Here is a 26,258-nt window from a genome sequence, read left to right on the forward strand (position 1 = left end):
CTGAGGAAGTTCAAAAACATAACAGAATAATTTTTTTTTACATGTGAAATTTCATCATTTTTTCACTTACTATTGGCTGCATTTGTTGCCATAGGTACACTTTTCTTCATAAGTAAGAGAGACTGTTCGATCAATTTTGCACAGCATACAAACCATACTTACAGTTGTCTGAAACTCTAGAATATATTTAATTTATGAAAAATTGAATGAGCTGTTACGTTTTAAACTTTATGTTTAGAAAAAAATCAAATTTTGTAGTTAATTATCTCAATTTTTACCACAGTTTTCAATAGATTTGGAAAATTCTAGAGTTTCATACACCTGTAAGTATGGTTTGTATGATGTGCAAAATTTATCAAAGAATCTCTCTTAATTGTGAAGAAAAATGTACCTATAGCAACAAATGCAGCCAACAGTAAGTGAAAAAATGATGAAATTTCATATCTAAAAAAAAATTTATTTTGTTATGTTTTTGCACTTCCACTGCTATGAGTGTAAATCCTGAATCCTTCCTCGTCATGCTGACAAAGTTTTATGAATTTATTTCTAGAAGTATAGACAGTGGAAAATAAAATGTCCTGTTGTGTCTCTCCTGCTCCAAGTCGGCCCGTTTGACGTCCTATCCCCCTTAAGTCCCATAAGATTTCACACATATTTGTTCTTTTATTCTAATATACGGAAAGACTGTCAGTACCCCTCTACACAATTCCATCGCAGTCATTGCACGAGCTGCATGTTAGGGGGAGTACTGTGTTTCTTGACTCGTTTCAGAATTCTCAAAGACTCTTCTCGACGAAAATCCTTCCTTGTCGTATCTCCTACTACAATTTTTTGGGCGTTTTTGTGACGCCATAAACAAACGAACCTCTAACGATACTCCAAATTCTTCTTTCAATCTCCTCTTCTCTGTCAGTTACTAGCTCAGACCATCGAACACTGTTCAAGGTATAATCGAACAAGGGATTTGTAATCGTTCTCTTTCTTGTTTAACATTGCTTGCAATTGTCCCTATAGCTAGGAGTCTGGCATCTGCCTCCCAACTAATGAATTTACATGGTCGTTCAAAATAGATACCGCAAAGTGGGATGGATAGAAATAGTTCTCAAGTTCAAAAGAAAAAAGTTATAAATTTAAATTGAATGTGAAAGTCAAATTTATACGAGATTACAGGTCCTATCCATGACTTCAAACTTACTTTTAGTTTTGGGACATAGCTCAACTTTTTATAACATAAAAAGTAAAATTTGGTGTTCCTATTCACCCCTTAGAGAGGAGTGAGCACAAAAAGCTTTGTTAATTTTATTATTTTGATGATTTATTGATCTTTGGGGTGAGTAGCAACAAGTCAAAATCTCTTTTGGATCTAACAAAACAAGAAAGAAAATTTATCACGTTGAAAAAACGTTTTATCCAATACAAGAACTAAAAACATTATATGAATTGTGGTTTCATGTTCTGCTTTCGAAATAAAAATTGTTATCCCTATAGTTACTTTATTTTAGCATAAAATTTATGAACTTGATTTGTTTCTTGGTAGATGAAGTCACTGACATAATTTTTTTAAATGATGGTTGTGAATCTACAAGTGTTAACCTCAGAAGAAGCGAGGCACTTTTGAACATTTCGTGACTAATAATTCACACCTCATCTGTTTAAATAAAAATGCTGAATCGGCCTCATTTTTTCAAAGAAACAACAACGTAACCTTTTCCTTCAAAACAACAAATTTTACATGCATAGCATCTAAACCACTGCTTATTTTTTCTATGTACTTTAATCACCGTATGTACTCGTGGGTTGAAAACATTGCTAAGTGGTTCTCCTTTTCCGTCAAATTCTTGGTATCCTTATGACGAAATCGGGACGATTACTGATTCTATTCGTGACTGTGTGGTCACGTTAAATGAGAAGAACGAAGTGGCCAAGAAGCACTTCTTGGTCCACTTTAGCAACGTCCTTGTTGAGAGGCAGCTACCAAATTATTCTAATTAACGGCGTTACGTGTAATATTTCCTGTTGGTTGTTCTGTATTGATGTACACACTGCAACGTAGGTTTAGTATTGGGTTTTAAAATTTTCTGAGACTTGTCAAATAACCTCAAAGATTTTCAATACAGAGGTAACATTGTTGCGGACTGTGGTACCTGCATTATGGGTTAGTATTATGTTTGTCATGTGAGGCAATGTCTTTAGTTTACAATTGGACCTTGAGAGAGCATGATGCGCCAAGATGAAATGTTTTAGGAAAGGTTTTATATTTGGTAATTCATCCTGACTGCTGGATTTTTGCTTTTGATCGTGTCTGATGGCATGGAAGCCTTTAAGATACGTTGCACTACAGGAAGAAATAGATGTTTACATAGTCGCCATTATGTATGGGGTAGTCATTTATTTTTCCTTGTTTTATAGCACGTAATAATGAGATAACGTAGTCCAGAAATATGTTGTGTTACATATATCACACGTTTGACAACTGGTAGGTAACATTCTCCGCAGTGACTCATGAAACAGTTGTGTCAAGCCTTCACAAGAGATAGCAGAAAGATGACTATTTGGAACTATCTCTCAGGAAAGTGGAAGCGTCCTGGAGAGCACCTGAAACCCACATATGAAATCACATGGCGTGAAAACGCAGCAGATAATAACCATATTGCGCAAATACGAGCACAATATTAGTTTGCTACTGGATGCAGCATGAGCTGGAGTTTTATGTGGAAGCTGTTGTACAAAGCGAAATATCATTTGTGAAAACACTAGGACTTATAAGTAGGTTAGTTCATATTAAAATTTCTGAAGTACTATAGCGATATAAGTGCGGAATACCTTTTGAGCACTTTAGTTCTTTCGCAGACTAATGATTAAGATGACTGCATACGAGAAGAATAAAATATGTTCCTAAACAGGGTTTTGGTACATTTTTCCTTGTGTCAGCTTAATGTAGAATTCTATTCGTCATTTTGCGTTTACTCTTCAACAAGGAACAGAGCTGACCAGAGATTCACGCCAGTTCGCCAATGTTGTATCTAGCCACTTCTGAACCGCATCCTTGCTGTTGAGACAGAGGACCAAAAGGGGAAGAATGTCTGTAAGTGGCAGAAAATAAGCTGCTGTCGGTGAAATCAACAGTTCGGTGGTGGCGTCCTTCCCCCTCGTGGCACAGGCAGAATGAGGTGACACTAGCCTGTTCTCATAGAGGTTATTTACCCACAGCTTTCTAGTCGGCCACATATTGCACTAGTTTGTGGTGCTTGTGGAGTGTGTTTTGCATTCTGACTATAGGGCAGCGGTACATTTAATTGGCGAGTCTGTTCTGTTAATTCTTTACGAGACAAGAGCAGTACATGTTTTAAAATTCTACGAATTGTCCAGAGTCTGGGTTACACTTATGGACTAGATGTTTCAGTTTTTGCAGAGTGGCTGGCTCGTCCACTTGTCACTTAGTGATCAGCGAATCATATAAATCGACTTTAGTATTTAACTCCCATCTGCACTGAAGTCTGTATTTGGAGAAATGATGAAACCCAAGTTTTTAGTACATGCACGCATATCTCTGTCGTTTGAGCATATGTGTGTGTGTGTGTGTGTGTGTGTGTGTGTGTGTGTGTGTGTGTGTGTGTTTAGTTCAGAGAGTTCCTTTAACCTGCTCCTACAGCTTAACGCTCAGCACGCTAGCTTGCGAGACGAGGAAGTGAGCCACGCCTGGATTAATATCACTCTGCACAGTAACGACCGTTAGCCTGGGACACAAGGCAACCCGAGTGTGGTTGTTGGTCTGTTTTCCACGCTTTTCTAGACAAATGGTGAGGTAGTCTTCAATCTCTGTCTCATAAAATACCGGGTGATCAAAAAGTCAGTATAAATTTGAAAACTTAATAAACCACGGAATAATGTAGATAGAGAGGTAAAAATTGACACACATTCTTGGAATGACATGGGGTTTTATTAAAACCAAAAAAATGAAGAATTGTTTGACGCGTGAAAGATCTCTTGCGCGCGTCGTTTTGTGATGACCGTGTGCTCAGCCGCCAATTTCGTCATGCTTGGCCTCCCAGGTCCCCAGACCTCAGTCCGTGCGATTATTGGCTGTGAGGTTACCTGAAGTCGCAAGTGTATCGTGATCGACCGACATCTCTAGGGATGCTGGAAGACAACATCCGACGCCAGTGCCTCACCATAACTCCGGACATGCTTTACAGTGCTGTTCACAATATTATTCCTCGACTACAGCTATGGTTGAGGAATGATGGTGGACATATTGAGAATTTCCTGTAAAGAACATCATTTTTGCTTTGTCTTACTTTGTTATGCTAATTATTGCTATTCTGATCAGATGAAGCGCCATCTGTCGGACATCTTTTGAACTTTTGTATTTTTTTGGTTCTAATAAAGCCCCATGTCATTTCAAGCATGCGTGTCAATTTGTATCTCTCTATCTACATTATTCCGTGATTTATTTAATTTTCAAATTTATACTGACTTTTGGATCACCCGGTACTTTACACAAATAATTAACGTACGAGAACATACATGAAGATGTTTACACGATTCACAGATAGATAGGATTTCCTTCCTTTATGTTAAAAGATCACTACGGCGACAGAAATAGCATGCGGCTGCCAAGTTAAAATAACGATAATTGTCCCGAATCATGACAACAGTGGATCCCATATGACACGATAAACAGTAGGAAAGACAAGCATTTTACTATCTTTAAAAAGGAAGCTTTCAACTGTGATCCTTTCTAACCAAACGAATTCCTAAGTACTGTGGAACGCTCACTAAAGACCAACATGTCTAGCACACAGAAACCTCCATGCATATTTAATTGTCCGTCAGTACACTATGAACACTCGTCTTCGTTGACCGTTATTGTCTTCCAGAATATTTTAATACATTAATTAGTTCATGTGTTCTACGCTATCAAGAGATAAATTCACATGTTTCTCCATTCATGCTAGAAACGCTTCAGAACGTTCGAATAATAACTACGAATGCAGAGGCCACTCCATGCTTCTGTAATTCAACAGCGATTTTATACACAAGACTGATATATTATCCATGTCTAACGTTATTCCCCTTTCTCAGGCATCATGTTAGACGTCTGAATATTATTCTGTCTGGGGTTTTAGGTCGCGCTGTTAGTCATAAAACTTGAGGTAAGAGTGAAAAAAAAAAAAAAAAAGAAACTGAGCCACCAGCTATGTGGTTCGAGAGACAAACTGGAGCGGAACGAAATAAACACAAATGGGGCGAGAAATTTATTTGTCGGGACAAGGGCAACGCTCCCCTCTGCTCCTGGGGAGAGTTGTTGGGAACTTGGGGTGGCGAAGGATCCACAAGGGTAGCCGAGCCAACACCCACCTGCTGCTGCTCCAGATCACTTGTAGAAAATACACGTGCGTGGACCACCCCCCACAGCCGCACGACGTGACCAAATACGACATCAGACGCTTTTCAGTGGACATTGCGCAGTGTAGCTAGCGTGTTATCGATATGTGACGTAAAAGTCTCAAAACTAATTACTAAATTTCAATACTGATATTAAACTTTATTACTGGATGCTATCTCTGTTCGTTGGCACTGATATTTTATCACATTGCAGAAGCAGTCTGTATGTAAATACAGTCAAACGATAGACGTGGTTGTGCTACAAAAGCAAACACTTCACCAAAACTGTCGACGGGCCACTCTTCGTGATCATGTATGTAATTAGTTTTCGTACAGAACTGGGTTAAAATTTGGTTGTAGGCTTAATAAATCCTTAACCAAATACCTAAGATTTCCACTTTCCCACAAGTATAGTGACTGTGTTACCAGATTATTACTCTAGGTAGCTGCGTGGATCTTCTAGGAAATTCAAAACTGATGTCGTTAACTCAAACACACTGTAATGTTGCGAATCTCAGTTCTGGAGTCCACTTCCATCTCTCATAGTAGGCTCAACATCATAACGCAGTACACGTTTAAAGAGAAAATCATCTTCTTAATAAGTACGACTATAGGATAAGTGTAGAAGTCTCTAGCAGACATGAAGGAAGATGAAGGTTTGATGTCCGGTCTACGGCGAGATAATTAGAGACGGAGCACAACTTTGAGTTGGGGACAGGTGGCTAAGGAAATTGATAGTGTGCTTTTCAAAAGAACCGTCCCAGTATTTGCCTTTAGCGATTTAGGAAAATCACGGAAAATCTAAATTCTTTCCGGAAGCGAGTTCAGTGTGAGAACGCAAACGCAGGAAGTTGGCATAGATACCAGAATCTCCAAGGCCGCGCAGGAATTTGACTCGTGATGCTATCGAATAGAATTACAGTGTCTTGCGAGTTTGTTGAGCGGTCGAAAGGATTTTGCGATGTATCCTTGTAACACACTGCCATTGCGCCGCCGTCCATATACATTAAATTCGCAAAACAGTTTGGCTTAATGTCAATTCACACTTCACGAGTCGAAACCGAACGTCTAAAAGTTCCATAACGCATGTCAAATGGCGGCATTCACAAAGGCCGTCAATGGCACGGTGCGGAACATCTGCGTCAGGTTTCCTCGGGAAGGAAGTTTCAGATGGTTCAAATGGCTCTGAGCACTATGGGACTTAACTTCTGAGGTTATCAGTCCCCTAGAACTTAGAACTACTTTAACCTAACTAACCTAAGGAACTCACACACATCCATGCCCGAGGCAGGATTCGAACCTGCGACCGCAGCAGCAACGCGGTTCCGGAATGAAGCGCCAAGAACCGCTCGGCCACTCCGGTTGGCAAGGAAGTTTCGACGTTGATGCTGGTGAGAGGGCGGGAGCGTCATCTGCTAACATCGGAAGTAAAGCTACTCTCGCCAAATCTACTTTATGTGGTAGTGAACTTGGCGCTTTCGTGTCTTTTTAATTTCTGCTTTATTTCTTGCTTTTTATTCGTGACTCAGTCTAAAAGTTCCATTAGCACTAGAATATTTTTTTACTGAATCCACAAAAGACGACAAACAATTTAGATTTTACAATACTTGATCACAGAAAAAGTCTACACCATGCATAAAAAAGCAGGTAAAATTATGAAATAATTTTCATTGAACAACATTTTTTAAAAATGAAAATGTAGGTCTATTGATGTAGGGAAATTAGGTTTTTGACGTTATTTGATACTTAGAAGGAGAACAAAAGTGCAATGGATAAGGTAAAAAGGGACTTTGTATTTCCTTCTAAATACTGTTTGATGTATTTGCATTTTACAGTAATAAAAAAATGAAGTCATATGGCATTGTTGGCTGGGATATCCCACTGGGTGGGTGCAGCCACCTGTCGGAAAGGGTGTTCTTCCTCCACGGAAAGGGTGTTCTTCCTCCGCGCCCATTGGTCCTTTACTTGTGGGTGTGTGCGAGACGTGTCGAAAGTATGTGTATTTTCAGAGTGTAGGTGAATGTGATGCAAATGTTATGTAGGTGTTTTAAGACGATCATGAGAGAAGGCAGAGGCGCGAAACAGGTGCCGTCACAAAGCCTACTCCTCTCTAATAGTCCCAAAGGGCCACAGAGTTGACGTCGCCATCTGATGGACGAATCACCATCAATAGTCTCACTTCAAGAGGAACTGTGGAGAAGTTTGGAATTTAATTCGGGACATTGGCTCAATGACTGGTGGTAAGGAACTCCGCGCACCCTCCTTTCCTCTCCTTGCCGGCTAAGTACTGGCAGTGAAAATTTCACCCCCACCAGGATACGAACCTGTTTGTCTCCGGATCTAGCGCCACCAAACAGCTGTTTACCTTGCAAACTTAGTCAAGAACATTCACTACGAATTTTGCTTTGGCCATTAATGAACTTTATCATTGCTAGTACTTTTGTAAACCCTCGTCGCCAGTTTTGTAAAGGCATCGTCGCTACTGCTGCGGAGGCCGAGTTGCCACTGTTGCTACGGTAGGCCGAGTTGGGGACTTCGTGAAACGGCGTCTGGTGCAGTACACCGCTAAGACAATTTCTCTCTGCCGCTATTACTCAGCTATCCCCCAGGGTCAGGTAACAGTATAGGAAAAGAAAGGTTCTAGAACACTCCAACAAATTAGTAACAAAGTCATACAAATGAATTAAAAAGGCTTACTCGTCTTTGTGACTTGAATAATGAAGTCTGAAACACTGTTTGTAATAGAACACAGAAAGGCCATCAATGGATAACTGCAAATAATCATAAGTAAACTTTACAGTACATAACAAATGTAATTTACAACAACAGGCCGGCCGCTGTGGCCTTGCGGTTTTAGGCGCTTCAGTCTGGAACCGCGAGACCGCTACGGTCGCAGGTTTGATTCCTGCCTCGGGCATGGATGTGTGTGTTGTCCTTAAGTTAGTTAGGTTTAAGAAGTTCTCAATTCTAGGGGACTGATGACAGCAGATGTTAAGTCCCATAGTGCTCAGAGCCTTTTGAACCATTTACAACAACAATCTGTTCACTTCAAAGATTTTACTAAACGACATTTCCTATCTAAGTCAGCCCTGGACGATGATATATAACCAAGTGGACGAGAGCTGCTCTTCTGTCTCCCGAGTCGGCTTCTGTCCGTTGTCGTTCGGTGATTGGCGGATTGTACTCGGCCGGCAATTGGCCAAGGCGAAGTCGATATCTTTATCCTCAGCGCCGCCCGTGGCGCTGGTGGAACTCGCGCAAGTGGCGAGTGCCTATGCCACTGGCACCAGTTCGCATCCTTGCGCCTGTGATGCTCCTGCCCTGGCTGTGTCTTGTTCGGACGACACAGCAAGTACTATATTTTGGTACTATATTCTGACTTCTATATCACAAGTGGTATCTCATAACCTAGGTATTAGGCTAACCGAAGTGACGCTGTGTTGACGTGTGTAATATATGACGAAATGATGGCGACGTCGCCTTCAGTTGCGCTGGCGTCCAGTGCCAATCGACCTCGGAAGGCGATGTCCTGGGAAACGAGTTCGATCCTCGATCTGTAGCGCTCAGACACGCCTCGTTGCACTTGGCGTGTCCAGTGGTTCTGCAGCGAATCTTGAAAACGTGGCGCCTGGGAAGGAGGGGAGGGGGGGGGGGGGGCGGGAGGTTGCGGCCGGTCCAGCACGTGTCGCGTCCCCAGCAGGAAGTGGGCAGGTCGGCCTCCAAGGCAAGGCAGGCGCCGGCTCGTTAGCTCCACACGTGCTGCACACGGCGTAGGGACAATGCCGCCACACCTGCAGAGCGTACCGGTAGGGGCGGTGGCAGATCAGACGTAGATTTTGTAGACAGCTTTCGTAAAGTACCTCAGCCATTCCTCATTGGATAAACATTTAATGGCCTGTCATATCGAAACTGACATTAAAATCATGTACTCGAACGAGGTGGCAAAGCAAAATTGGTCCGGCAAACACAGGATGTTAAAAAAAAAAAAAAAAAAAATCCATATTTTGAGAGATGGTAGTATCGACCAAGATGAGACAAAAAGTCTAGTAAACGTGGAATCAAAAAGGTATACCTTAAGAGCTAAGAGTACTTGTTCATCTTCTTACTGTTAAGCTCACGTCTTCCAAAGCAAGTTCTTTGCCGTTTGGAAAGACTTGCAGAATGCAATAAAAAAAATGACTACGTATTACTCTATTACTGTGAAACAACAGAGCTTCCGGTATACTCTGCTCGTAATTACGTACAACCCATGCTTCTGAACCGAGCGGGGTGGCGCAGTGGTTAGACACTGGACTCGCATTCGGGAGGACGACGGTTCAATCCCGCGTCCGGCCATCCTGATTTAGGTTTTCCGTGATTTCCCTATATCGCTCCAGGCAAATGCCGGGATGGTTCCTTTGAAAGGGCACGGCCGACTTCCTTCCCCGTCCTTCCCTAATCCGCTGAGACCGATGACCGCGCTGTCTGGTCTCCTTCCCCAAACCAACCAACCATGCTTCTGAACTGTCGCTAAAGGATCATGTTTGCCGTTTCCCTTTTGGAACAACACAGTTCCATTCTGCTGGTAAGGGCAGAGCTAAAACTACAATGTAACAGCTTTTCAGATACTATCACAATGTAAACTCGTCCCTTTGGAATTAATAAATAAGGGTCGAACAAAAGTTTTCCATTCAAAGACCGTACAGTCCAGAAACGATAGTCCAATCAGGCAAAACTGGCGTGAGCACTGAGGCATTCATCTCACCTACGCACCAGGTTGAAGAAACCCGTTTAGTAAAACACCGTGTCCTGTTGCGCGAAGAAGTCCGTCACTGCGTGCTGCACATCTTCGTCCGACAGGAATCGTCGACCTTTCAAGGCCTTTTGTAAAGGAGCGAAGTCGTAAAATCCAACGGAGAGAGATCAATACTATGCGTTATGACATTTGGGGACTACTGTGTCGGATCGCGACAAATTCCGTGCTGGCCCGGAAAGACTCGAATGCCACACTAGTCTTCGCCTATAGGTCGGTGCTTATATACCCGCATGGTAGTCGCGCTGCGTTGCATATATGTTGCAGCCACCACCTCAAACGGAAACATTCTGATCGCCCCCTATATGTATGTATTGCACTTGCCCAGAACTGTGAACAGTGTTTACTGTAACAACGTAACAGATGTTTACATCATACTATATCCATGGACAACAACAGAGGAATGTGTCCTCATTCGTTTATTCCTTTCTGTAGGTCGTTTATAACATCAAAGAGCTTGCGGTGGAAGATATGTGTTTCACAGTAGCGAATATGAACAAGTGTTTAGAGCTCTTAAGGTATGCATTTTAGGGCCCATGTAACTGGGCCTTTTTATCATTTTTTGGTCGACTCTACCATCTCTTAAACTGTGGATACTTTTTTAACACCCTCTATTTGATGGACTGTAAGACACGTAATCCACGTTACATCATCCGCTTCCAGGGCTGCCTATCTTAGAGTGCATAAGTTATTTCGTGGGACGTGTTATCCGTATTTTGCCCATCCTGTATCCATACGGCGTGGAAAGAGGTGGAGCCGATAGTAACTGTATAAAATTAAATTCCACGATCAGTAGTAGAGGACCGCGCCATGTGGTTCGGATGCTGTGTCATCCTCAGCCGTATGGAGTCATTTGGATGCTGTGTGGAGGGACATGAGTATTTTGTAGAATAACAACAGCCGCGTTCACAGGTCCTACACACATACATTATTGGTTTGGGGAACACTTTCCCGCTAAAACATCTGATCTTAATACAGTTGAAAATAAACAATCTTTCGGATAGAGTGGGAGGCAATTTGGGATTGTTTACTGATGATGCTACAGTGTGGTGGTGGTAAGTTCCTATGGGACCAAACTGCTGAGGTCATCCGTCCTTAGGCTTACACACTACTTAATCTAACGCTAAGGACAACACACACACTCATGCCCGAGGGAAGACTCGATCCTCAGACGTGGGGAACCGCGCGAACCGTGACAAGGCACCCGGACCGCGCGGCTACCCCGCGCGGCACGCTACAGGATACAGTAAGTATCTTCGTTAAGTGACTTGAGGAGGATACAGGATGACTTAGATACAATTTCTATGTGGTGTGATGAATGGCTGCTCTAAATGCAGAAAAATGGAAGTTAATGCAGACGAATAGGGCGACACAGTCTTAAGTACTGCTCGAGTGTTTGGGATCCACAACATATCGGGTCAAAGGAAGACGTGGAAGCAATTCAGAGGCGCTAGGTTTGCGCTGGTTTTGTTACTGATAAGTTAGATCAACACGCGACTGTTACGGAGATGCTTCGTGAACTCAGATGGGAATTACTGAAGGAGAGAAGTAGTTTTTTTTCGCAAAACACTATTGAGAAAATTTAGAGAATTGGCATTTGCGGCTGTCTATAAAATGATTCTACTGCCGCCAACATACGTATCGCGTAAAGACCACGGTGACCAGATAGGAGAAATTAGGGCTCTTATGGAGGCGTGCCGGCACTCGTTTTTGCCTCGCTCCATTTGAGAGAGAAAATGAAAGGGAAAATTTGGTACTGCACCGTATGGCGGGTTGCTCAATATGTATGCAGATTTTGATACAGACGGAGAATGTGGGGACTATTTCTTGGAAGAGCAATCAGCGTCACCGTCATTTGGTAACTCCACGGGATGTGATCATCAATGACTGGGTTCAGTTGAAAGTGATTTAAAAACTGAATCAGTCAAAGAGAACCGCCCTAAGACCGGCCGCCGTGTCATCCTTTCCCATGTGACGTAATTCGGACGTGGTGTGGAGTGGCACGAGTTCATCTTACCGCTCTCCCGGCCGTTGTCGTTTTTCCAGACCTTCATTTAAGCAGCTCCTACATTGGTTTCACGAGGCTGAGTGGACTCCTTTCCAGTCCTTCCGCCAAATAACAATGCTTAGTAGTTCCAGTGAATTGAATCCAGGTGCTCCGCATGGCAGTCAGGCGCACTGGCCACTCAGCTACAGAGGAGTTCGATAAAAACTGCGTCGTGAGTCAAACATAGCGTTCAGGTGACCACAGAGGTGTATTACTTGTCTAATTTGACGTATGTAACAGGGGAACGTGATGTCACTCTCACAAAGGATGGCAATATTGTATTTCTATTTAAAAATCCCGTAAAACAAGCAGAGTATATGAGCGGAACATTGATATAAAAATTATGAGTTACGAAGTACTGAAATTCGAATATTAATTTCAGAAGTGTTCCCGAGAAGATTGAGATATGATAACGTACTTAGGTCCTTGGGGTATAAGTTATTTCCCCATGTTTTCTGGATCAATATCCACTGATGATTAATAACTTACCAGTTAACACTAAAATGGCGATTGCCTCTAGTAGGAAGCCCTTTTTTGAGCGTGAGCCTTTGCTCACGTGCAGGGATCCACCTGCAACGTGAAACTGGCGAACGGTCCTGTTTGATCTTGCTGCAGTAAGACTCACTTCGGTCACAAAAATTAGTCTCACTTTTGTTAGTCGATTGTTTGTATCCATAAGCAGAGTGAGCAGGCATCCCACACATGGTAGGTGGACTTCGAAGAGACAACGGGCGCTTTCACGGTCGGTATAGTCTGAGGCCGGGCTAAGCAGACGTATAGGTTCGACAACATATTAATTTAAGCTGACGCTGAATTCTGAAGCTCAGAAGAACTAGGATAGCACACATACAAGCTGAGATACCATGAATGCTATTTTCACGATTGTATCGAGAATGGGGGACAATCGCCGAGCCTCGCGTGAACCAAGCTGCCGTTCAGGTAGATACTAAGAAAGGTTCTGCTGCCGTTTCATGGTGATCTGCCAATCTCCCTCTATCTGTTTCACTTCCTCGCTACCCATATCTAATCTTTGTCGGCTCCAATGAACTTCTGTTATCCCATTTTCCTGGCAATGAACGCCGGTATGCCTTTTGTGCGATAATTTGTGCACCCTTTGCCATATTTTCGTGGTGTTATTGTTCAATCGGTGATTTGTAATTGTCTTTTGTAATTGCACTTTTAAAGACTCTCAATACGACTCTTATTTGTTTGTAAAGCACCCTTCCTGCAGTATATTTTTTATGTGTAGCTAATCGTCTACACTAGCATGGAGAGCTGTATCAAACCAGTCTCTGGACTGGAGACCACAACAACAACAACAACAATCGTCTAAAAACGTGATTGAGTAGAAAGGCTTGGTATAATTTCACGCTGCCAATAGAAAAAGAAATCTGATATCGTACTGTACCACTGCCTTGACAGGAAATTTTAGTCCCTGTTCCCATTTTTGCTAGCAAGGGAAGAGGGCACTTTAAAGGCTACCCTGCCTGAATGCAGAGTATAGTTTTACAGACACAATACATATGTGACTGAGTGGCAAAAAGTGAGCTTTTGATTGCGAACGTACAAAAGATAATTCCCTGATTAATTTGTCAATTTAGAATGTTTTTACTGCCTAGTGTCCTTCTTGATTAATCTCTCAGGTTTTCTCGACGTAACTGGTTAAACTCATACCGTGTTTGTGGTTATACAGGTGAGTGGAGACTGAGTCAGGGAGAGAGAAGCCAAGAATCGCTTATCTATCTTATGCCGGCTCAATATCCGGAAAGACGCTAGACTTCTACGGAAACATGGGATCATTTCATTTCACTCGTGTCAGTAAAGATAAATAGCCTTCTTCGTAATAATAAAGACGATCCGAAAGCCGGGTTTGTACCGCATTTCATGCGAATGTAGCATGTGTTAGGTGGGGCAGCCTATCAGAACAGTCGAGGAGAGAGGCTAGAAACATCAGGGACACCCCTGACTAAATCAACGAAGCAAATAAACTGTTGCCCAGAAATGGCCTCAATATAATCACGAAATGAAATACGCGGAGACCACCATCTTAGTGCAAACGCAAACTATCTGGGACAGCCTAATTGTGGAGTCTATCGAATAAATGTGTCGGAAAAGGTAACAAACATGAATGGTGGTTTCATTTCTTTTTTTTTCTTTTAATAAGCTTGGAGTTTGGAATTCAGTTTGTTAAAATATAGCGTGTGTGTGAATTCTTAAGGGATCAAACTGCTGAGGTCATCGGTCGTTAAAATATAGCCTGCCGACATAGTCATCAGAACTGGCACATGCTAAGAGATTGTGATTTTGAGCGAATATCAGCACGGGCGCTGGAAAACAAAAGAGCGTCAAAGGGCGTAGATGCGAGTCGAAGTCACAACCATCTTACAAATAGCGGCGCGGGAGCAACAATGTCTCATAGTCTGGTTGGAGCCCAGGCAGGGTGTACACATAACAGCACAACTCACATACTTACTGTTAGACAGAAGAGGAAAGACGATTAAATCTCATGGGACCCTGCTCAGAAAACTTCGAAATCTGTCTTTCAGGGCGTGAACTAGCGATATTCTTTGCACCTTGCGCAGAAAAGAACTAGGTAAGCGATAGTTCACATAGTGATGTACAAAAAGTCCTCTTTCCCCTGAAGGGACCGGAATGAAACGTTAAGGTGTGGTACGAGAAGGAGTACCTTTTGCCACACAGTGAGTCTTTGAATATAATTATAGATCTAAATGGAGATAATCGTTTGCGAGAATTCGCTATGGCCTAATCCTCAGGAAACTGATGTCACCGATGATGCAAAAGTGCATTGACTTTGCCGGCCGCTCTGGTCGAGCGGTTCTAGTCGCTTCAGTCTGGAGCCGTGCGACCGCTACGGTCGTAGGTTCGAATCCTGCCTCGGGAATGGATGTGTGTGATGTCCTTAGGTTAGTTAGGTTTAATTGGTTCTAAGTTCTAGTAGACTGATGACCTCAAATGTTAAGTCCCACAGTGCTCAGAGTCATTTGAACCATTTTTTTGACCTTGTGACACAGACAGTTATCCTGCTTCCTGCAGGGGAAGTCTTTAAGCATGAAGGGATGCAGGCGGTCTTCAGTAATATTCACGTAGTCCACAGACCTCGAGGCCAGGTGAAGGTCTCGAAGAGCATAATACAGCACTTAGCGGCGTGTGTCCGTGAGGCGTTACATGTTCCGAGCAGGCGTTCACCTGGATGACAAAGCATCCGAACAGGATTGTCGAACTGCTGTAACGAGAACCGTAACTCACCGAGCAGATGACTCGTTTCCATTAATCACAGGCTTAATCTCGATGATGTCCACTTCAGTCGTAATTCAGATGAAGTTGGGGAACGCATACGTGTCGTCTAGTGCGGAGCCCCGTGATTAACAGTGAGGGCTGAACGGTGTGCTCTGAAACGCTTGTGTCCCTTTTACTGTGTTGTCAGATCTGCCACAGAACACCGCCTATCCCACTTTACAGAGGGTACGAGTCCCCAGTCTCCATGTTCAATGATGAGGCGCGGACGTCCTGTACCTTGTCTCCTGCTACCGGCACCGTCATCCTTTAACCACTTTCAAAATGGTTCAAATGGCTCTGAGCACTATGGGACTTAACTTCTGAGGTCATCAGTCCCCTAGAACTTACAACTAATTAAACCTAACTAACCTAAGGACATCACACACATTCATGCCCGAGGCAGGATTCGAACCTGCGACCGTAGCGGTCGCGCGGTTCCAGACTGAAGCACCTAGAACCGCTCGGCCACTCCGGCCGGCTAACCACTTTCCATAGATACTTACGACAGTAGCAGACGAATACCTCACCAGCTTCGCCGTGCGATGCGCTTGTTCCCAGGCTCCGGGCTATAGCTACCTGCTGATTATCAGCGTTGTCTCTGTCAACCTGCTTCACCATATGCGGCCCGTACTGACGCAAGAATGATTCCCTATTCGTCTCTGCTGCGCTTGTACATTTTCCTTGCCGCGTCACGTGCCCGCAGCGCCAATAGGCGGTACCCAGTCTCACGATTGTTTGTGTTTTACGTCACCAGTCGTATGCAGTTTACCAGACTTGCCTACAGCCGCTACGCCACGGCGCTGGCTCGTCTAAACTTGTCGTGCTTCAGATAAGAAAACCGCTGTGAAAGAAACGGCCGTCTAAATTTTAAGCACAGGTTGTATACATACTATCAGATAATAACGACCACAATTACTATCAACAGTCTCCGAAATTTTATGGGTGGCGTTCGCGTTCATCGTGTAGGTAGAATATGGTGGTGGCGTGGTGGCTGGAGGCAAGTGCTAATCCATCACAGTTCATTAGCTTATGACTCTTCTCTTGTGCGCAATACTACTTCCGCTAAGTGTGTTTGCCTGCGACCAGAGAGGTGAGGGCTGGCGTGCCGTGCTGTGCTGCAGAGTCGCAGTGCCAGCAGCAGTACGGGGAGGTGAACCAGCTGGGCGGCGTCTTCGTGAACGGGCGGCCGCTGCCCAACGCGGTGCGCATGCGCATCGTGGAGCTGGCGCAGCTGGGCATCCGGCCGTGCGACATCTCGCGCCAGCTGCGCGTCTCGCACGGCTGCGTCTCCAAGATCCTGGCGCGCTACCACGAGACCGGATCCATCCTGCCCGGCGCCATCGGCGGCAGCAAGCCGCGCGTCACCACGCCGAAGGTAGGCAGGCACCGCACACGCTCTATTTATTATACTTCCTCTAGGCTGCGCTCCACAGCTCCACTGTAGCTACAGAACGAGGTTATCGAAATATACGCTGTTGACATGTATATTTATTTACAGACAAGTTTCGGACAAGCGACATCTTCAGGTATCGTTTTAACATTGTTGTTGTTGTGGTCTTCAGCCCTGAGACTGGTTTGATGCAGCTCTCCATGCTACTCTATCCTGTGCAAGCTTCTTCATCTCCCAGTACTTACTGCAACCTACATCCTTCTGAATCTGCTTAGTGTATTCATCTGTTGGTCTCCCTCTACGATTTTTACCCTCCACGCTGCCCTCCAATGCTAAGCTTGTGATCACTTGATGCCTCAGAACATGCCCTACCAACCGGTCCCTTCGTCTTGTCAAGTTGTGCCACAAACTCCTCTGCTCCCCTATTCTATTCAAAACCTCCTCCTTAGTTACGTGATCTACCCATCTAATCTTCAGCATTCTTCTGTAGCACCACATTTCGAAAGCTTCTATTCTCTTCTTGTCCAAACTATTTATCGTCCATGTTTCACTTTCATACATGGCTACACTCCATACAAATACTTTCAGAAACGACTTCCTGACACTTAAATCTATACTTGATGTTAATAAATTTCTCTTCTTCAGAAACGCTTTCCTTGCCATTGCCAGTCTACATTTTATATCCTCTCTACTTCGACCATCATCAGTTATTTTGCTCCCCAAATAGCAAAACTCCTTTACTACTTTAAGTGTCTCATTTCCTAATCTAATTCCCTCAGCATCACCAGACTTAATTCGACTACATTCCATTATCCTCGTTTTGCTTTTGTTGATGTTCATCTTATATCCTCCTTTCAAGACACTGTCCATTCCGTTCAACTGCTCTTCCAAGCCCTTTGCTGTCTCTGACAGAATTACAATGTCATCGGCGAACCTCAAAGCTTTTATTTCTTCTATATGGATTTTAATACCTACTCCAAATTTTTCTTTTGTTTCCTTTACTGCTTGCTCAATATACAGATTGAATAACATCGGGGAGAGGCTACAACCCTGTCTCACTCCCTTCCCAACCACTGCTTCCCTTTCATGCCCCTCGACTCTTATAACTGCTATCTGCTTTCTGTACAAATTGTAAATAGCCTTTCGCTCCCTGTATTTTATCCCTGCCACCTTCAGAATTTGAAATAGAGTATTGCAGTCAACATTGTCAAAAGCTTTCGCTAAGTCTACAAATGCTAGAAACATAGGCTTGCCTTTCATTAATCTTAGTAAGGTTAGTATTGCCTCACGTGTTCCAACATTTCTACGGAATCAAACTGATCTTCCCCGAGGTCGGCTTCTACCAGTTTTTCCATTCATCTGTATAGAATTCGCGTTAGTATTTTGCAGCTGTGACTTATTAAGCTGATAGTTCGGTAATTTTCACATCTGTCTACACCTGCTTTCTTTGGGATTGGAATTATTATATTCTTCTTGAAGCCTGAGGGTATTTCGCCTGTCTCATACATCTTGCTCACCAGATGGTAGAGTTTTGTGATGACTGGCTCTCCCAAGGCCGTCAGTAGTTCTAATGGAATGTTGTCTACTCCCGGGGCCATGTTTCGACTCAGGTATTTCAGTGCTGTGTCAAACTCTTCACGCAGTATCGTATCTCCCATTTCATCTTCATCTACATCCTCTTCCATTTCCATAATATTGTCCTCAAGTACATCGCCCTTGTATATACCCTCTATATACTCCTTCCACCTTTCTGCTTTCCCTTCTTTGCTTAGAACTGGGTTTCCATCTGAGCTCTTGATATTCATACAAGTGGTTCTCTTTTCTCCAAAGGTCTCTTTAATTTTCCTGTAGGCAGTATCTATCTTACCCCTAGTGATAGACGCCTCTACATCCTTACATTTGTCCTCTAGCCATCCCTGCTGAGCCATTTTGCACTTCCTGTCGATTTCATTTTTGAGACGTTTGTATCCCTTTTTGCCTGCTTCGTTTACTGCATTTTTGTATTTTCTCCTTTCATCAATTAAATTCAGTATCTCTTCTGTTACCCAAGGATTTCTATTTGTGCTCGTCTTTTTACCTACTTGCTCCTCTGCTGCTTTCACTATTTCATCTCTCAAAGCTACCCATTCTTCATCTAATGTATTTCTTTCCCCCATTCTTGTCAATCGTTCCCTAGTGTTCTCCCTGAAACTCTTTACAACCTCTTGTTCTGTCAGTTTATCCAGATCCCATCTCCTTAAATTCCCACCTTTTTGCAGTTTCTTCAGTTTTAATCTACAGTTCATAACCAATAGATTGTGGTCAGAGTCCACATCTGCCCCTGGCAATGTCTTACAATTCAAAACCTGGTTCCTAAATCTCTATCTTACCATTATATAATCTATCTGATACCTTTTAGCATCTCCAGGGTTCTTCCATGTTTAACATTACGTTATCTAAAACACGTCCTGCCACAACAACATTCCACTAACTCAAATATTTCAATTCACTGTGGGTCACGTATTTTTACGCTGCATCTGGCCTGTCTCAAAAGTTTCGATTCCGGATTAATACAAATAGAGAAAGGTGAAGATGGTTGTTTAAATGGTTCAGGTGCCTTATAAAGCTCCACCTCCCCCGCGCCACCCAACTTGAGTACAAAGCACAGAATGTTCATACAACCATGTGAAACTGTCAGAAACGTCCTTCTTTGGGATGTTGTCCAACTCGTTCACCACATTGGCTCGAATGTCATTCAAAGTGTCGACCATGTGAATTTTTGCATTTTGTCGTTTCGTGGTACTTTCAAATGGACAACACTAAGTCTCGTCACCAGTGATGGTTTTTTTTTCTAGAAAAGCATTGTCCGCGTTTAGGATATCAATACAGTCGCGACAGGTGTGCACACGTTGTTCTAGTTCGGGAGTCAAGGTGCACGAGACAAACTTCGCGCACATCTTTCTGTTCATGAAAATATTCTGCGGACTGTCTTGAAAACTTGATTTAGAGATGTTGTTCCATTCCGATTTCTGATGCAATAATATTGACATGTCATGGTCTGTTAACACTGCCTCCTCACAACTGACTGGTCGGATGCGCATTTATTGTTCACAGTTGTTTGTTAGTTGAAACTACCTGCCGCGCGGAATGGCCGCTCGGTTAGAGGAGCCATGTCACAGATTGCGCGGCCTCTCCCGCCAGAGGTTGCAGTCCTCCCTCGGGCATGGGCGTGTGTGTTCTCCTTAGCGTAAGATAGTTTAAGTTAGTTTAAGTAGTATGTAAGTCTAGGGAACGGTGACCTCAGCAGTTTGGTCCCTTAGCAATCCAGCCACATTTGAACATTCAAACCACCACAGTAATTACTGCGCTGACGCCGCTTACGCGCTAGGAAGAGAATCAGTCTCGAAATATTTTCGACGGGCGATATGTGTGTGTAAACCTGTTTACTTCAATGACAGACGTAGCGTTGTCGTCGAATGGATGCCCTTTCGTTTTCACCTGCTAATATTCAAACAACCCTCGCCACAGCAACATTCCACTAATTCAAGTTAGAGAAAGCACTCGTTAGATAGTGTGAACATACGACACCATGCTGAAAAACTTACATTGCGACTATCAGATTCTTTATCCACTCCTGAACTGTTACGCAACAAATACTGCTAATGAAAACAATTACGTATCTGACGCCAAGGAACCTTCCTTTAACTTGATGTAATCTTAACCTGTCACTTGAATATTATTACTGGACCGAAACTAGTTGTATAGCGTGCGCGAAATAAAACTGACACGGAAAATATTTCATGCACCTTAAGGTTGGTAGCGCAGCTTACCATCATCTGTCCTGGGGTGTGGATTATGTATGTTGGGTTGGCACCTTAAAGTGAATGAAACATTTACCGCACCAGTTTTTTTTTTATTTTGGCCGTCCTGTCTTGAAGGGAGGTCGTAAGATGGACATCAACAAAAGTAAAACAAGAGCAACGACATATTTTCGAATTAAATCAGGCGATGACGCTCAGGGTGTTAGATTGGGAGTAGCCGAGACGTTTTGCTTTTTGGGTTAACCATGGATGAAGTATGGAGGATATGAAATGCAGCGTGGCAAGTTACAAGAAAGAGTTTCTGAAAAGAAAATGTTGTTAACATCAAATATAAATCTGAGTGCTAAGAAGTGTTTTTTGAAGGTATTTGTATATAAACTTTTTAAACATGATGCCACAGAAGAATGCTGAAGAACAAGTGGATAGACCGAATAAATAATGTCGACTTTCTCACTCGAACTAGGCCGCGCGGGTAGCCGTGCGGTCTCAGGCGCCTTGTCACGGCTCGCGCGGCTCCCTCCTCAGAGGTTCGAGTCCTCCCTCGGGCATGGGTGTGTGTGTTAGATTAAGTATTGCGTAAGCTTAGGGAACGATGACCTCAGCAATTTGGTCCCATAAGACATTACCACAGACTTCCAAACTTTTCACTCGAACTGAGGGAAAAATTATGGCACAACCTGACAAAAGAAGGGATGGGTTGATAGGGCACAGTCTGAGGCCGCAAGGAATGTTCAATTTGGTAATGAAAGGAAGTATATGTGGTAAATGTAACTCAGGGAAATCCAGGCTTGAATACAGTAAGAGGGTTAAAATGAACGTATGTGACGGTAATTAACACAGATGGAGACAAGGAACTATGAAGATGCGCATCAGAGGTGAAGTTGCACAAGACAGAGTAGCGTGAAGAATATCTTCAGACTGAAGACCACAACAACAACAACAACGCAACAGCTTTTGATGTTTCCACAAACATAAATACAATGCCCTTTGAATTGAGTAATCGGTGATGAATTACTGAGTTGAGATAAAATATTTGTTCTGATCATGGCCTCCCCATCCTCTAAAGCAAGCTTGATATTCACATAAACGGCTGTCCAGTATTGTTTTTTATTCTACTTGATAAAATTTTGGAAGACACTTAGATGCTACTGACAGTAGAGAGATTACTATGTAGTTGTTTACATCCTATTTATTATCTTCCTTATGCAGTGGATGTATCAAGGTAACTTTCCATTCCTCTGGGATATTTTTTTCTGTTTTCTAGATTTCATCAAAAATCAAATTTAGCTAATTTGCTTTATTTGGCAAGGACAACTTCAAAGGTTCAGCTGTAATAAAATCTGCTTCACAAGCTTTGTTATTTTTGAGGGTGTCAGTTCTTTCTTCAGTTCCTTATATAGCAGGTGGTAAATCTTCCTAATAATTTTCATTACTATCTGAGAATTCAAATTCATGAAAATATCTTGAAAGTATTATTTAACTCAATTTGGCATTTTCTTTTTAGAAACATACTTGCAGTTTGAAACCCCTTTAACAGAAAAGGGAGGTAATGACCTGGCACGTAAAGTGCCCTCCGCCACACACCGTTGGGTGGCTTGCGGAGTATAAATGTAGATAGATAGATGGTAGATCTTTTGTCAACAAAATACTTGTTGCTATGTTGAGATAGGATGTACAGCAAATTTTGTGTTTCACGAAATTCATGCGAATGTGCCACTTCATAAGAATTTGGCAACTAAACATACTGGCAGATTATAAAATGTTGCGCGACCGGGACTCGTAAACACATCTTTCACCTCACAAGCTGCGCTCTTGCCAGCTGAGCTATCCATGTATCCGCGTCCTCTGAATCGGTGCTAGCGTCTGCCCAACTTCCCCCCAAATTTCCGACTATCTCTAGTTCGATTTAAATTAGCTGGAGTTTGATAGCTAGCGAGCTGCACTACTTCCGCCACCAGTACACCAATGGAAGCTGTTCTAGCATCCTGTATTGCTACTTTCACTGCACAAAGCACTCACTGTGTGTGGAGATCAGAGACGTGTTTTCAGATCACATTGAGGCAGCAAAGAAGTCTGACTGGGTTCAGGACCCAGAAGTTCGGTCATTCCCAAAGAGAGACAAGTTTAGACTTACCCCTGTTCAGAGATGCTGCTGTGGGACGAAGCATTAGGCAAGTCTCGTACCCATTCACTGGACTGCTAGATCTAAGATACTGGTTAACATGAACTCCCGAACTTCAAGGCGTACCGTACTTACAATATGCCGTGAGGAATTACGAGTGTCACTCCAAAAGAAATGCACCATATATTTTTTTTTAAATCCACCTTTTATTCTACATGTTTCAAAGTTTTACAGTGTGCAGATACATCCTTTAGGAACAATATTTTCATTTCTACATATAATTTCCATCCCTCTTAACTGCCTTACGCCATCTTGGAACCAGCGCCTGTATACCCGCACGGTAAAATTCTGGACCAACCTGTTGGAGCTACTGTTTGGCAGCGTGCACAAGGGAGTCATCATCTGCAAACCTTGTTCCACGAAGAGAGCCTTTCAGTTTCACAAAGAGATGATAGTCACATGCGTCTGTCAGCAGTCACCAATTCGTTAACTCTCTGTACATTGCCTGGAGTGTGTGCAGTACGAGACCTGCCACTGCGAGGACAATCCTCAATATTGCCGTGCCCGCTTTCATCACGAAACCTGCTTGCCCACTGGCTAACTGTACTGCGATCGACAGCAGCATCTCCATACACCTTTTTCAACATCTTGTGGATGTTTCCTACTGTCTCGTTTTCACAGCACAGGAATTCTATGACAGCACGTTGCTTCTGACGAACGTCAAGTGTAGCAGCCATCTTGAAGACATGCTGTGACGCCGCCACTCACGGGAACAGGTTGAACTAAGTTTAAAAACAAGCGGGAAGGATGTATCTACACACTGTAAAACTTTCACACATGCAGAATGAAAACTGTATTTTTACAAAAATAGTGTGCATTTCTTTTGGAGTGACCCTCGTAGATGTCTATTTCTGTGGACGCGTTGTTACCTAGACGCAACTGTCCACATGAACGAATGCACGATGTCCGTTATTGAGGTGCAAACGACGTTTTCATTAATATTTTACGAAGATTTTATGCAGTGATTTTTCATGTTACTTGATTTACTGCTAAGATGGGTGTATACGGCTCACACGGTTTCCTGCAAACAGTGCATACATCATTGCGTCGTGCCAGCTGTGAAAGCCGGTGGAGAGAGTGTTGTTGTGCGGGGCTCCTATCCTGGTTAACCTTGGAGCCATCCACTAAACGAACATCAGACAGTGCCACTACTTTTTGCAGATGACACAAATGTTGTAATCAGTCTGCTTAGAGAACACTGTTAATTACTTTTTTAAAAGATTAATAAGTGGTTGTCTACAAATGGACTCTTTCTTAATTTCGGAAAAACACAGTATATTCACTTCTGTACAACAACTAGGATATCAACAGTAAATTAAGCATATGAATATGTTAATGGAAAATATATACGGATATAAAAATTGCTGAAAGTTTGAAGCGAAAGAAACATGATATTTATTTGCTCATACAACTAAGATCAGCAGCGTCTGCTTTTCGCATAACTGCTACACTTCGAAACAAACAAATTTTACCATGTTTATACTCATTAGTGTGTTATGGTACAATTTTCTGTGGAAACTTAGTACTTGAAAAGAAAATGCTGATTGCGCAAAAGTGAGCAGTGAGAATCATCTTTGGCTTTTGCTCACATTCACCTTGGAGTCGCCTCTTCACGGAGACACGCATTCTAATTGCATCTTCGTATTTTATGAATTAGCTCATGAAATTCGCCACGTACAATCAATCGTAATATTAAAATTAAATATTCGTCTACAAAAAAAAGGAGTTACTCTGAAGAAATGAGTTTAGGCTACATTTAAACTCTCCTTTTGTACCTGTCAGACACTTTAATAAGTTCATTCTTACTACGTTTAAACTACCGTTCTATTTATTAACCTCTAAATGTCAAAGACACAAATGTTATGAAATGAAATGTCGTGTGACTAGGGCCTCCCGCCAGGTAGACCGTTCGTCGGGTGCAAGTCTTTCGATTTGACGCCACTTCGGTGACTTGCGCGTCGATGGGGATGAAATGATGATGATTAGGACAACACTACACCCAGTCCCTAAGTGGAGAAAATCTCCGACCCAGCCGGGAATCGAACCCGAGCCCTTAGGATTGACATTCTTTCGCGCTGACCACTCAGCTACCGGGGGCACACACGAAATGAAATGATCGTATGGCATTGTTGGCCGGTAGGCCCCATTCGGACGAGTATTGCAAGTCGTTTTTAGGTGACGCAACATCGACGACTTGCGAGTCAATGATGATGAAAATGATGACGAAGGACACATAACACCCAGTCCCCTGCCGGGAATCGAACCCAGGCCCCCTGTGTGATAGGCGGTAACACTACCGCTACGCTCCGGAGGCGAACATAGACACAAATAAATCATGTATACGTAGCCTGTAAGCTGACTCGTTCCACGTAATTTCGATAAAAGTCTGCTAAATGAACTGCTGAAGATGACATTAACTAGTAACTAATATCGTTATTCCTAAACGAACAGAAGCTTTAATGAAGGCATTTCAGAAAATAAAATGTTTTATACCATGAGGCAACAATTTAGAAGTGGACCTTTTCTGTACCATTAGAACAAAAGACATTGCCTCGTGACCCGAAGAAATTCTGTGAAGTTTGCTGAATTCGCCAGTATCTCAAAGAATCTGTTCGGGTTTAAATGGGTGGCGCACACCGAGAACAATATTGGAGTGTTTAATATAAGGAACTAACATTCGGCAGGACATGTGACAAATCGACATCTAACCGTTCTCGCTCGAGGTCTTCGTGCTATCATAAATCAGTTCAGGCAAATTTGTATGTGGTTCATTTAAAAAGGCCACTGCCGATCACTTACCTCCTTTTCGTACAACTGACTCTACGTTAAGAGTATGATAACCTCTAACTTTATCTACGTTGTGTGTCTGTTTCCCATGGAATTAATTTGGCAATTACTATTTACTAGGTTTGAGGAAGAATGCTAATAAATTCCGTCTCCAGTGTGAAAGCCTTCCCAAAATAATAAGTCTGTAGTGGAAGCAAAACCAGCTCTTACGTGATATTCGTTACACGTCTGGTGTCTCTGGGACGGACAGCACTCAACACATAGTGTGTCTGTGATGTGATACCAGTATGTTGATGGTGACACCTATATTAAATTAGTTGCTTTTTTTGCACGAAAGCAAGTATTTTGCTGATGGCTAACCAGGTAACCAAGAATTTGATACACAGGGAGTTCAACTGCTGTTGCTTGCTCTCGCCTGTTTCAACTGTCTTGACTGGCAGATGAGTGCTGATGATACAGGTGGCGCACTTGCAGTTACTTTCGAAGAAAATTCTCTGCCAACAGAGCTCATTCCATGACTTGGGTCCTCAGAGAGCAATGATTCTGGAAGGAAATTTCTGTTTCCTGATCTACAG

At 42.9% G+C, this 26,258-nt stretch overlaps 1 protein-coding gene across 1 annotated transcript in view; it reads left to right on the top strand.

The window, feature by feature from the left end:
* The window catches only part of LOC126481980 (paired box protein Pax-1-like), a 307,652-nt gene that overhangs the window by 276,231 nt on the left and 5,163 nt on the right, over positions 1–26,258 (top strand). The window contains exon 3 of the mRNA XM_050105945.1: positions 16,646–16,899. Coding sequence (XP_049961902.1) covers positions 16,646–16,899 — 254 coding nt within the window. The remainder of the gene's footprint in view (positions 1–16,645; positions 16,900–26,258) is intronic.

The sequence above is a fragment of the Schistocerca serialis genome, chromosome 5, assembly GCF_023864345.2.
Source record: "Schistocerca serialis cubense isolate TAMUIC-IGC-003099 chromosome 5, iqSchSeri2.2, whole genome shotgun sequence".
In the NCBI taxonomy this organism is placed as follows: Eukaryota; Metazoa; Arthropoda; class Insecta; order Orthoptera; family Acrididae; genus Schistocerca; species Schistocerca serialis.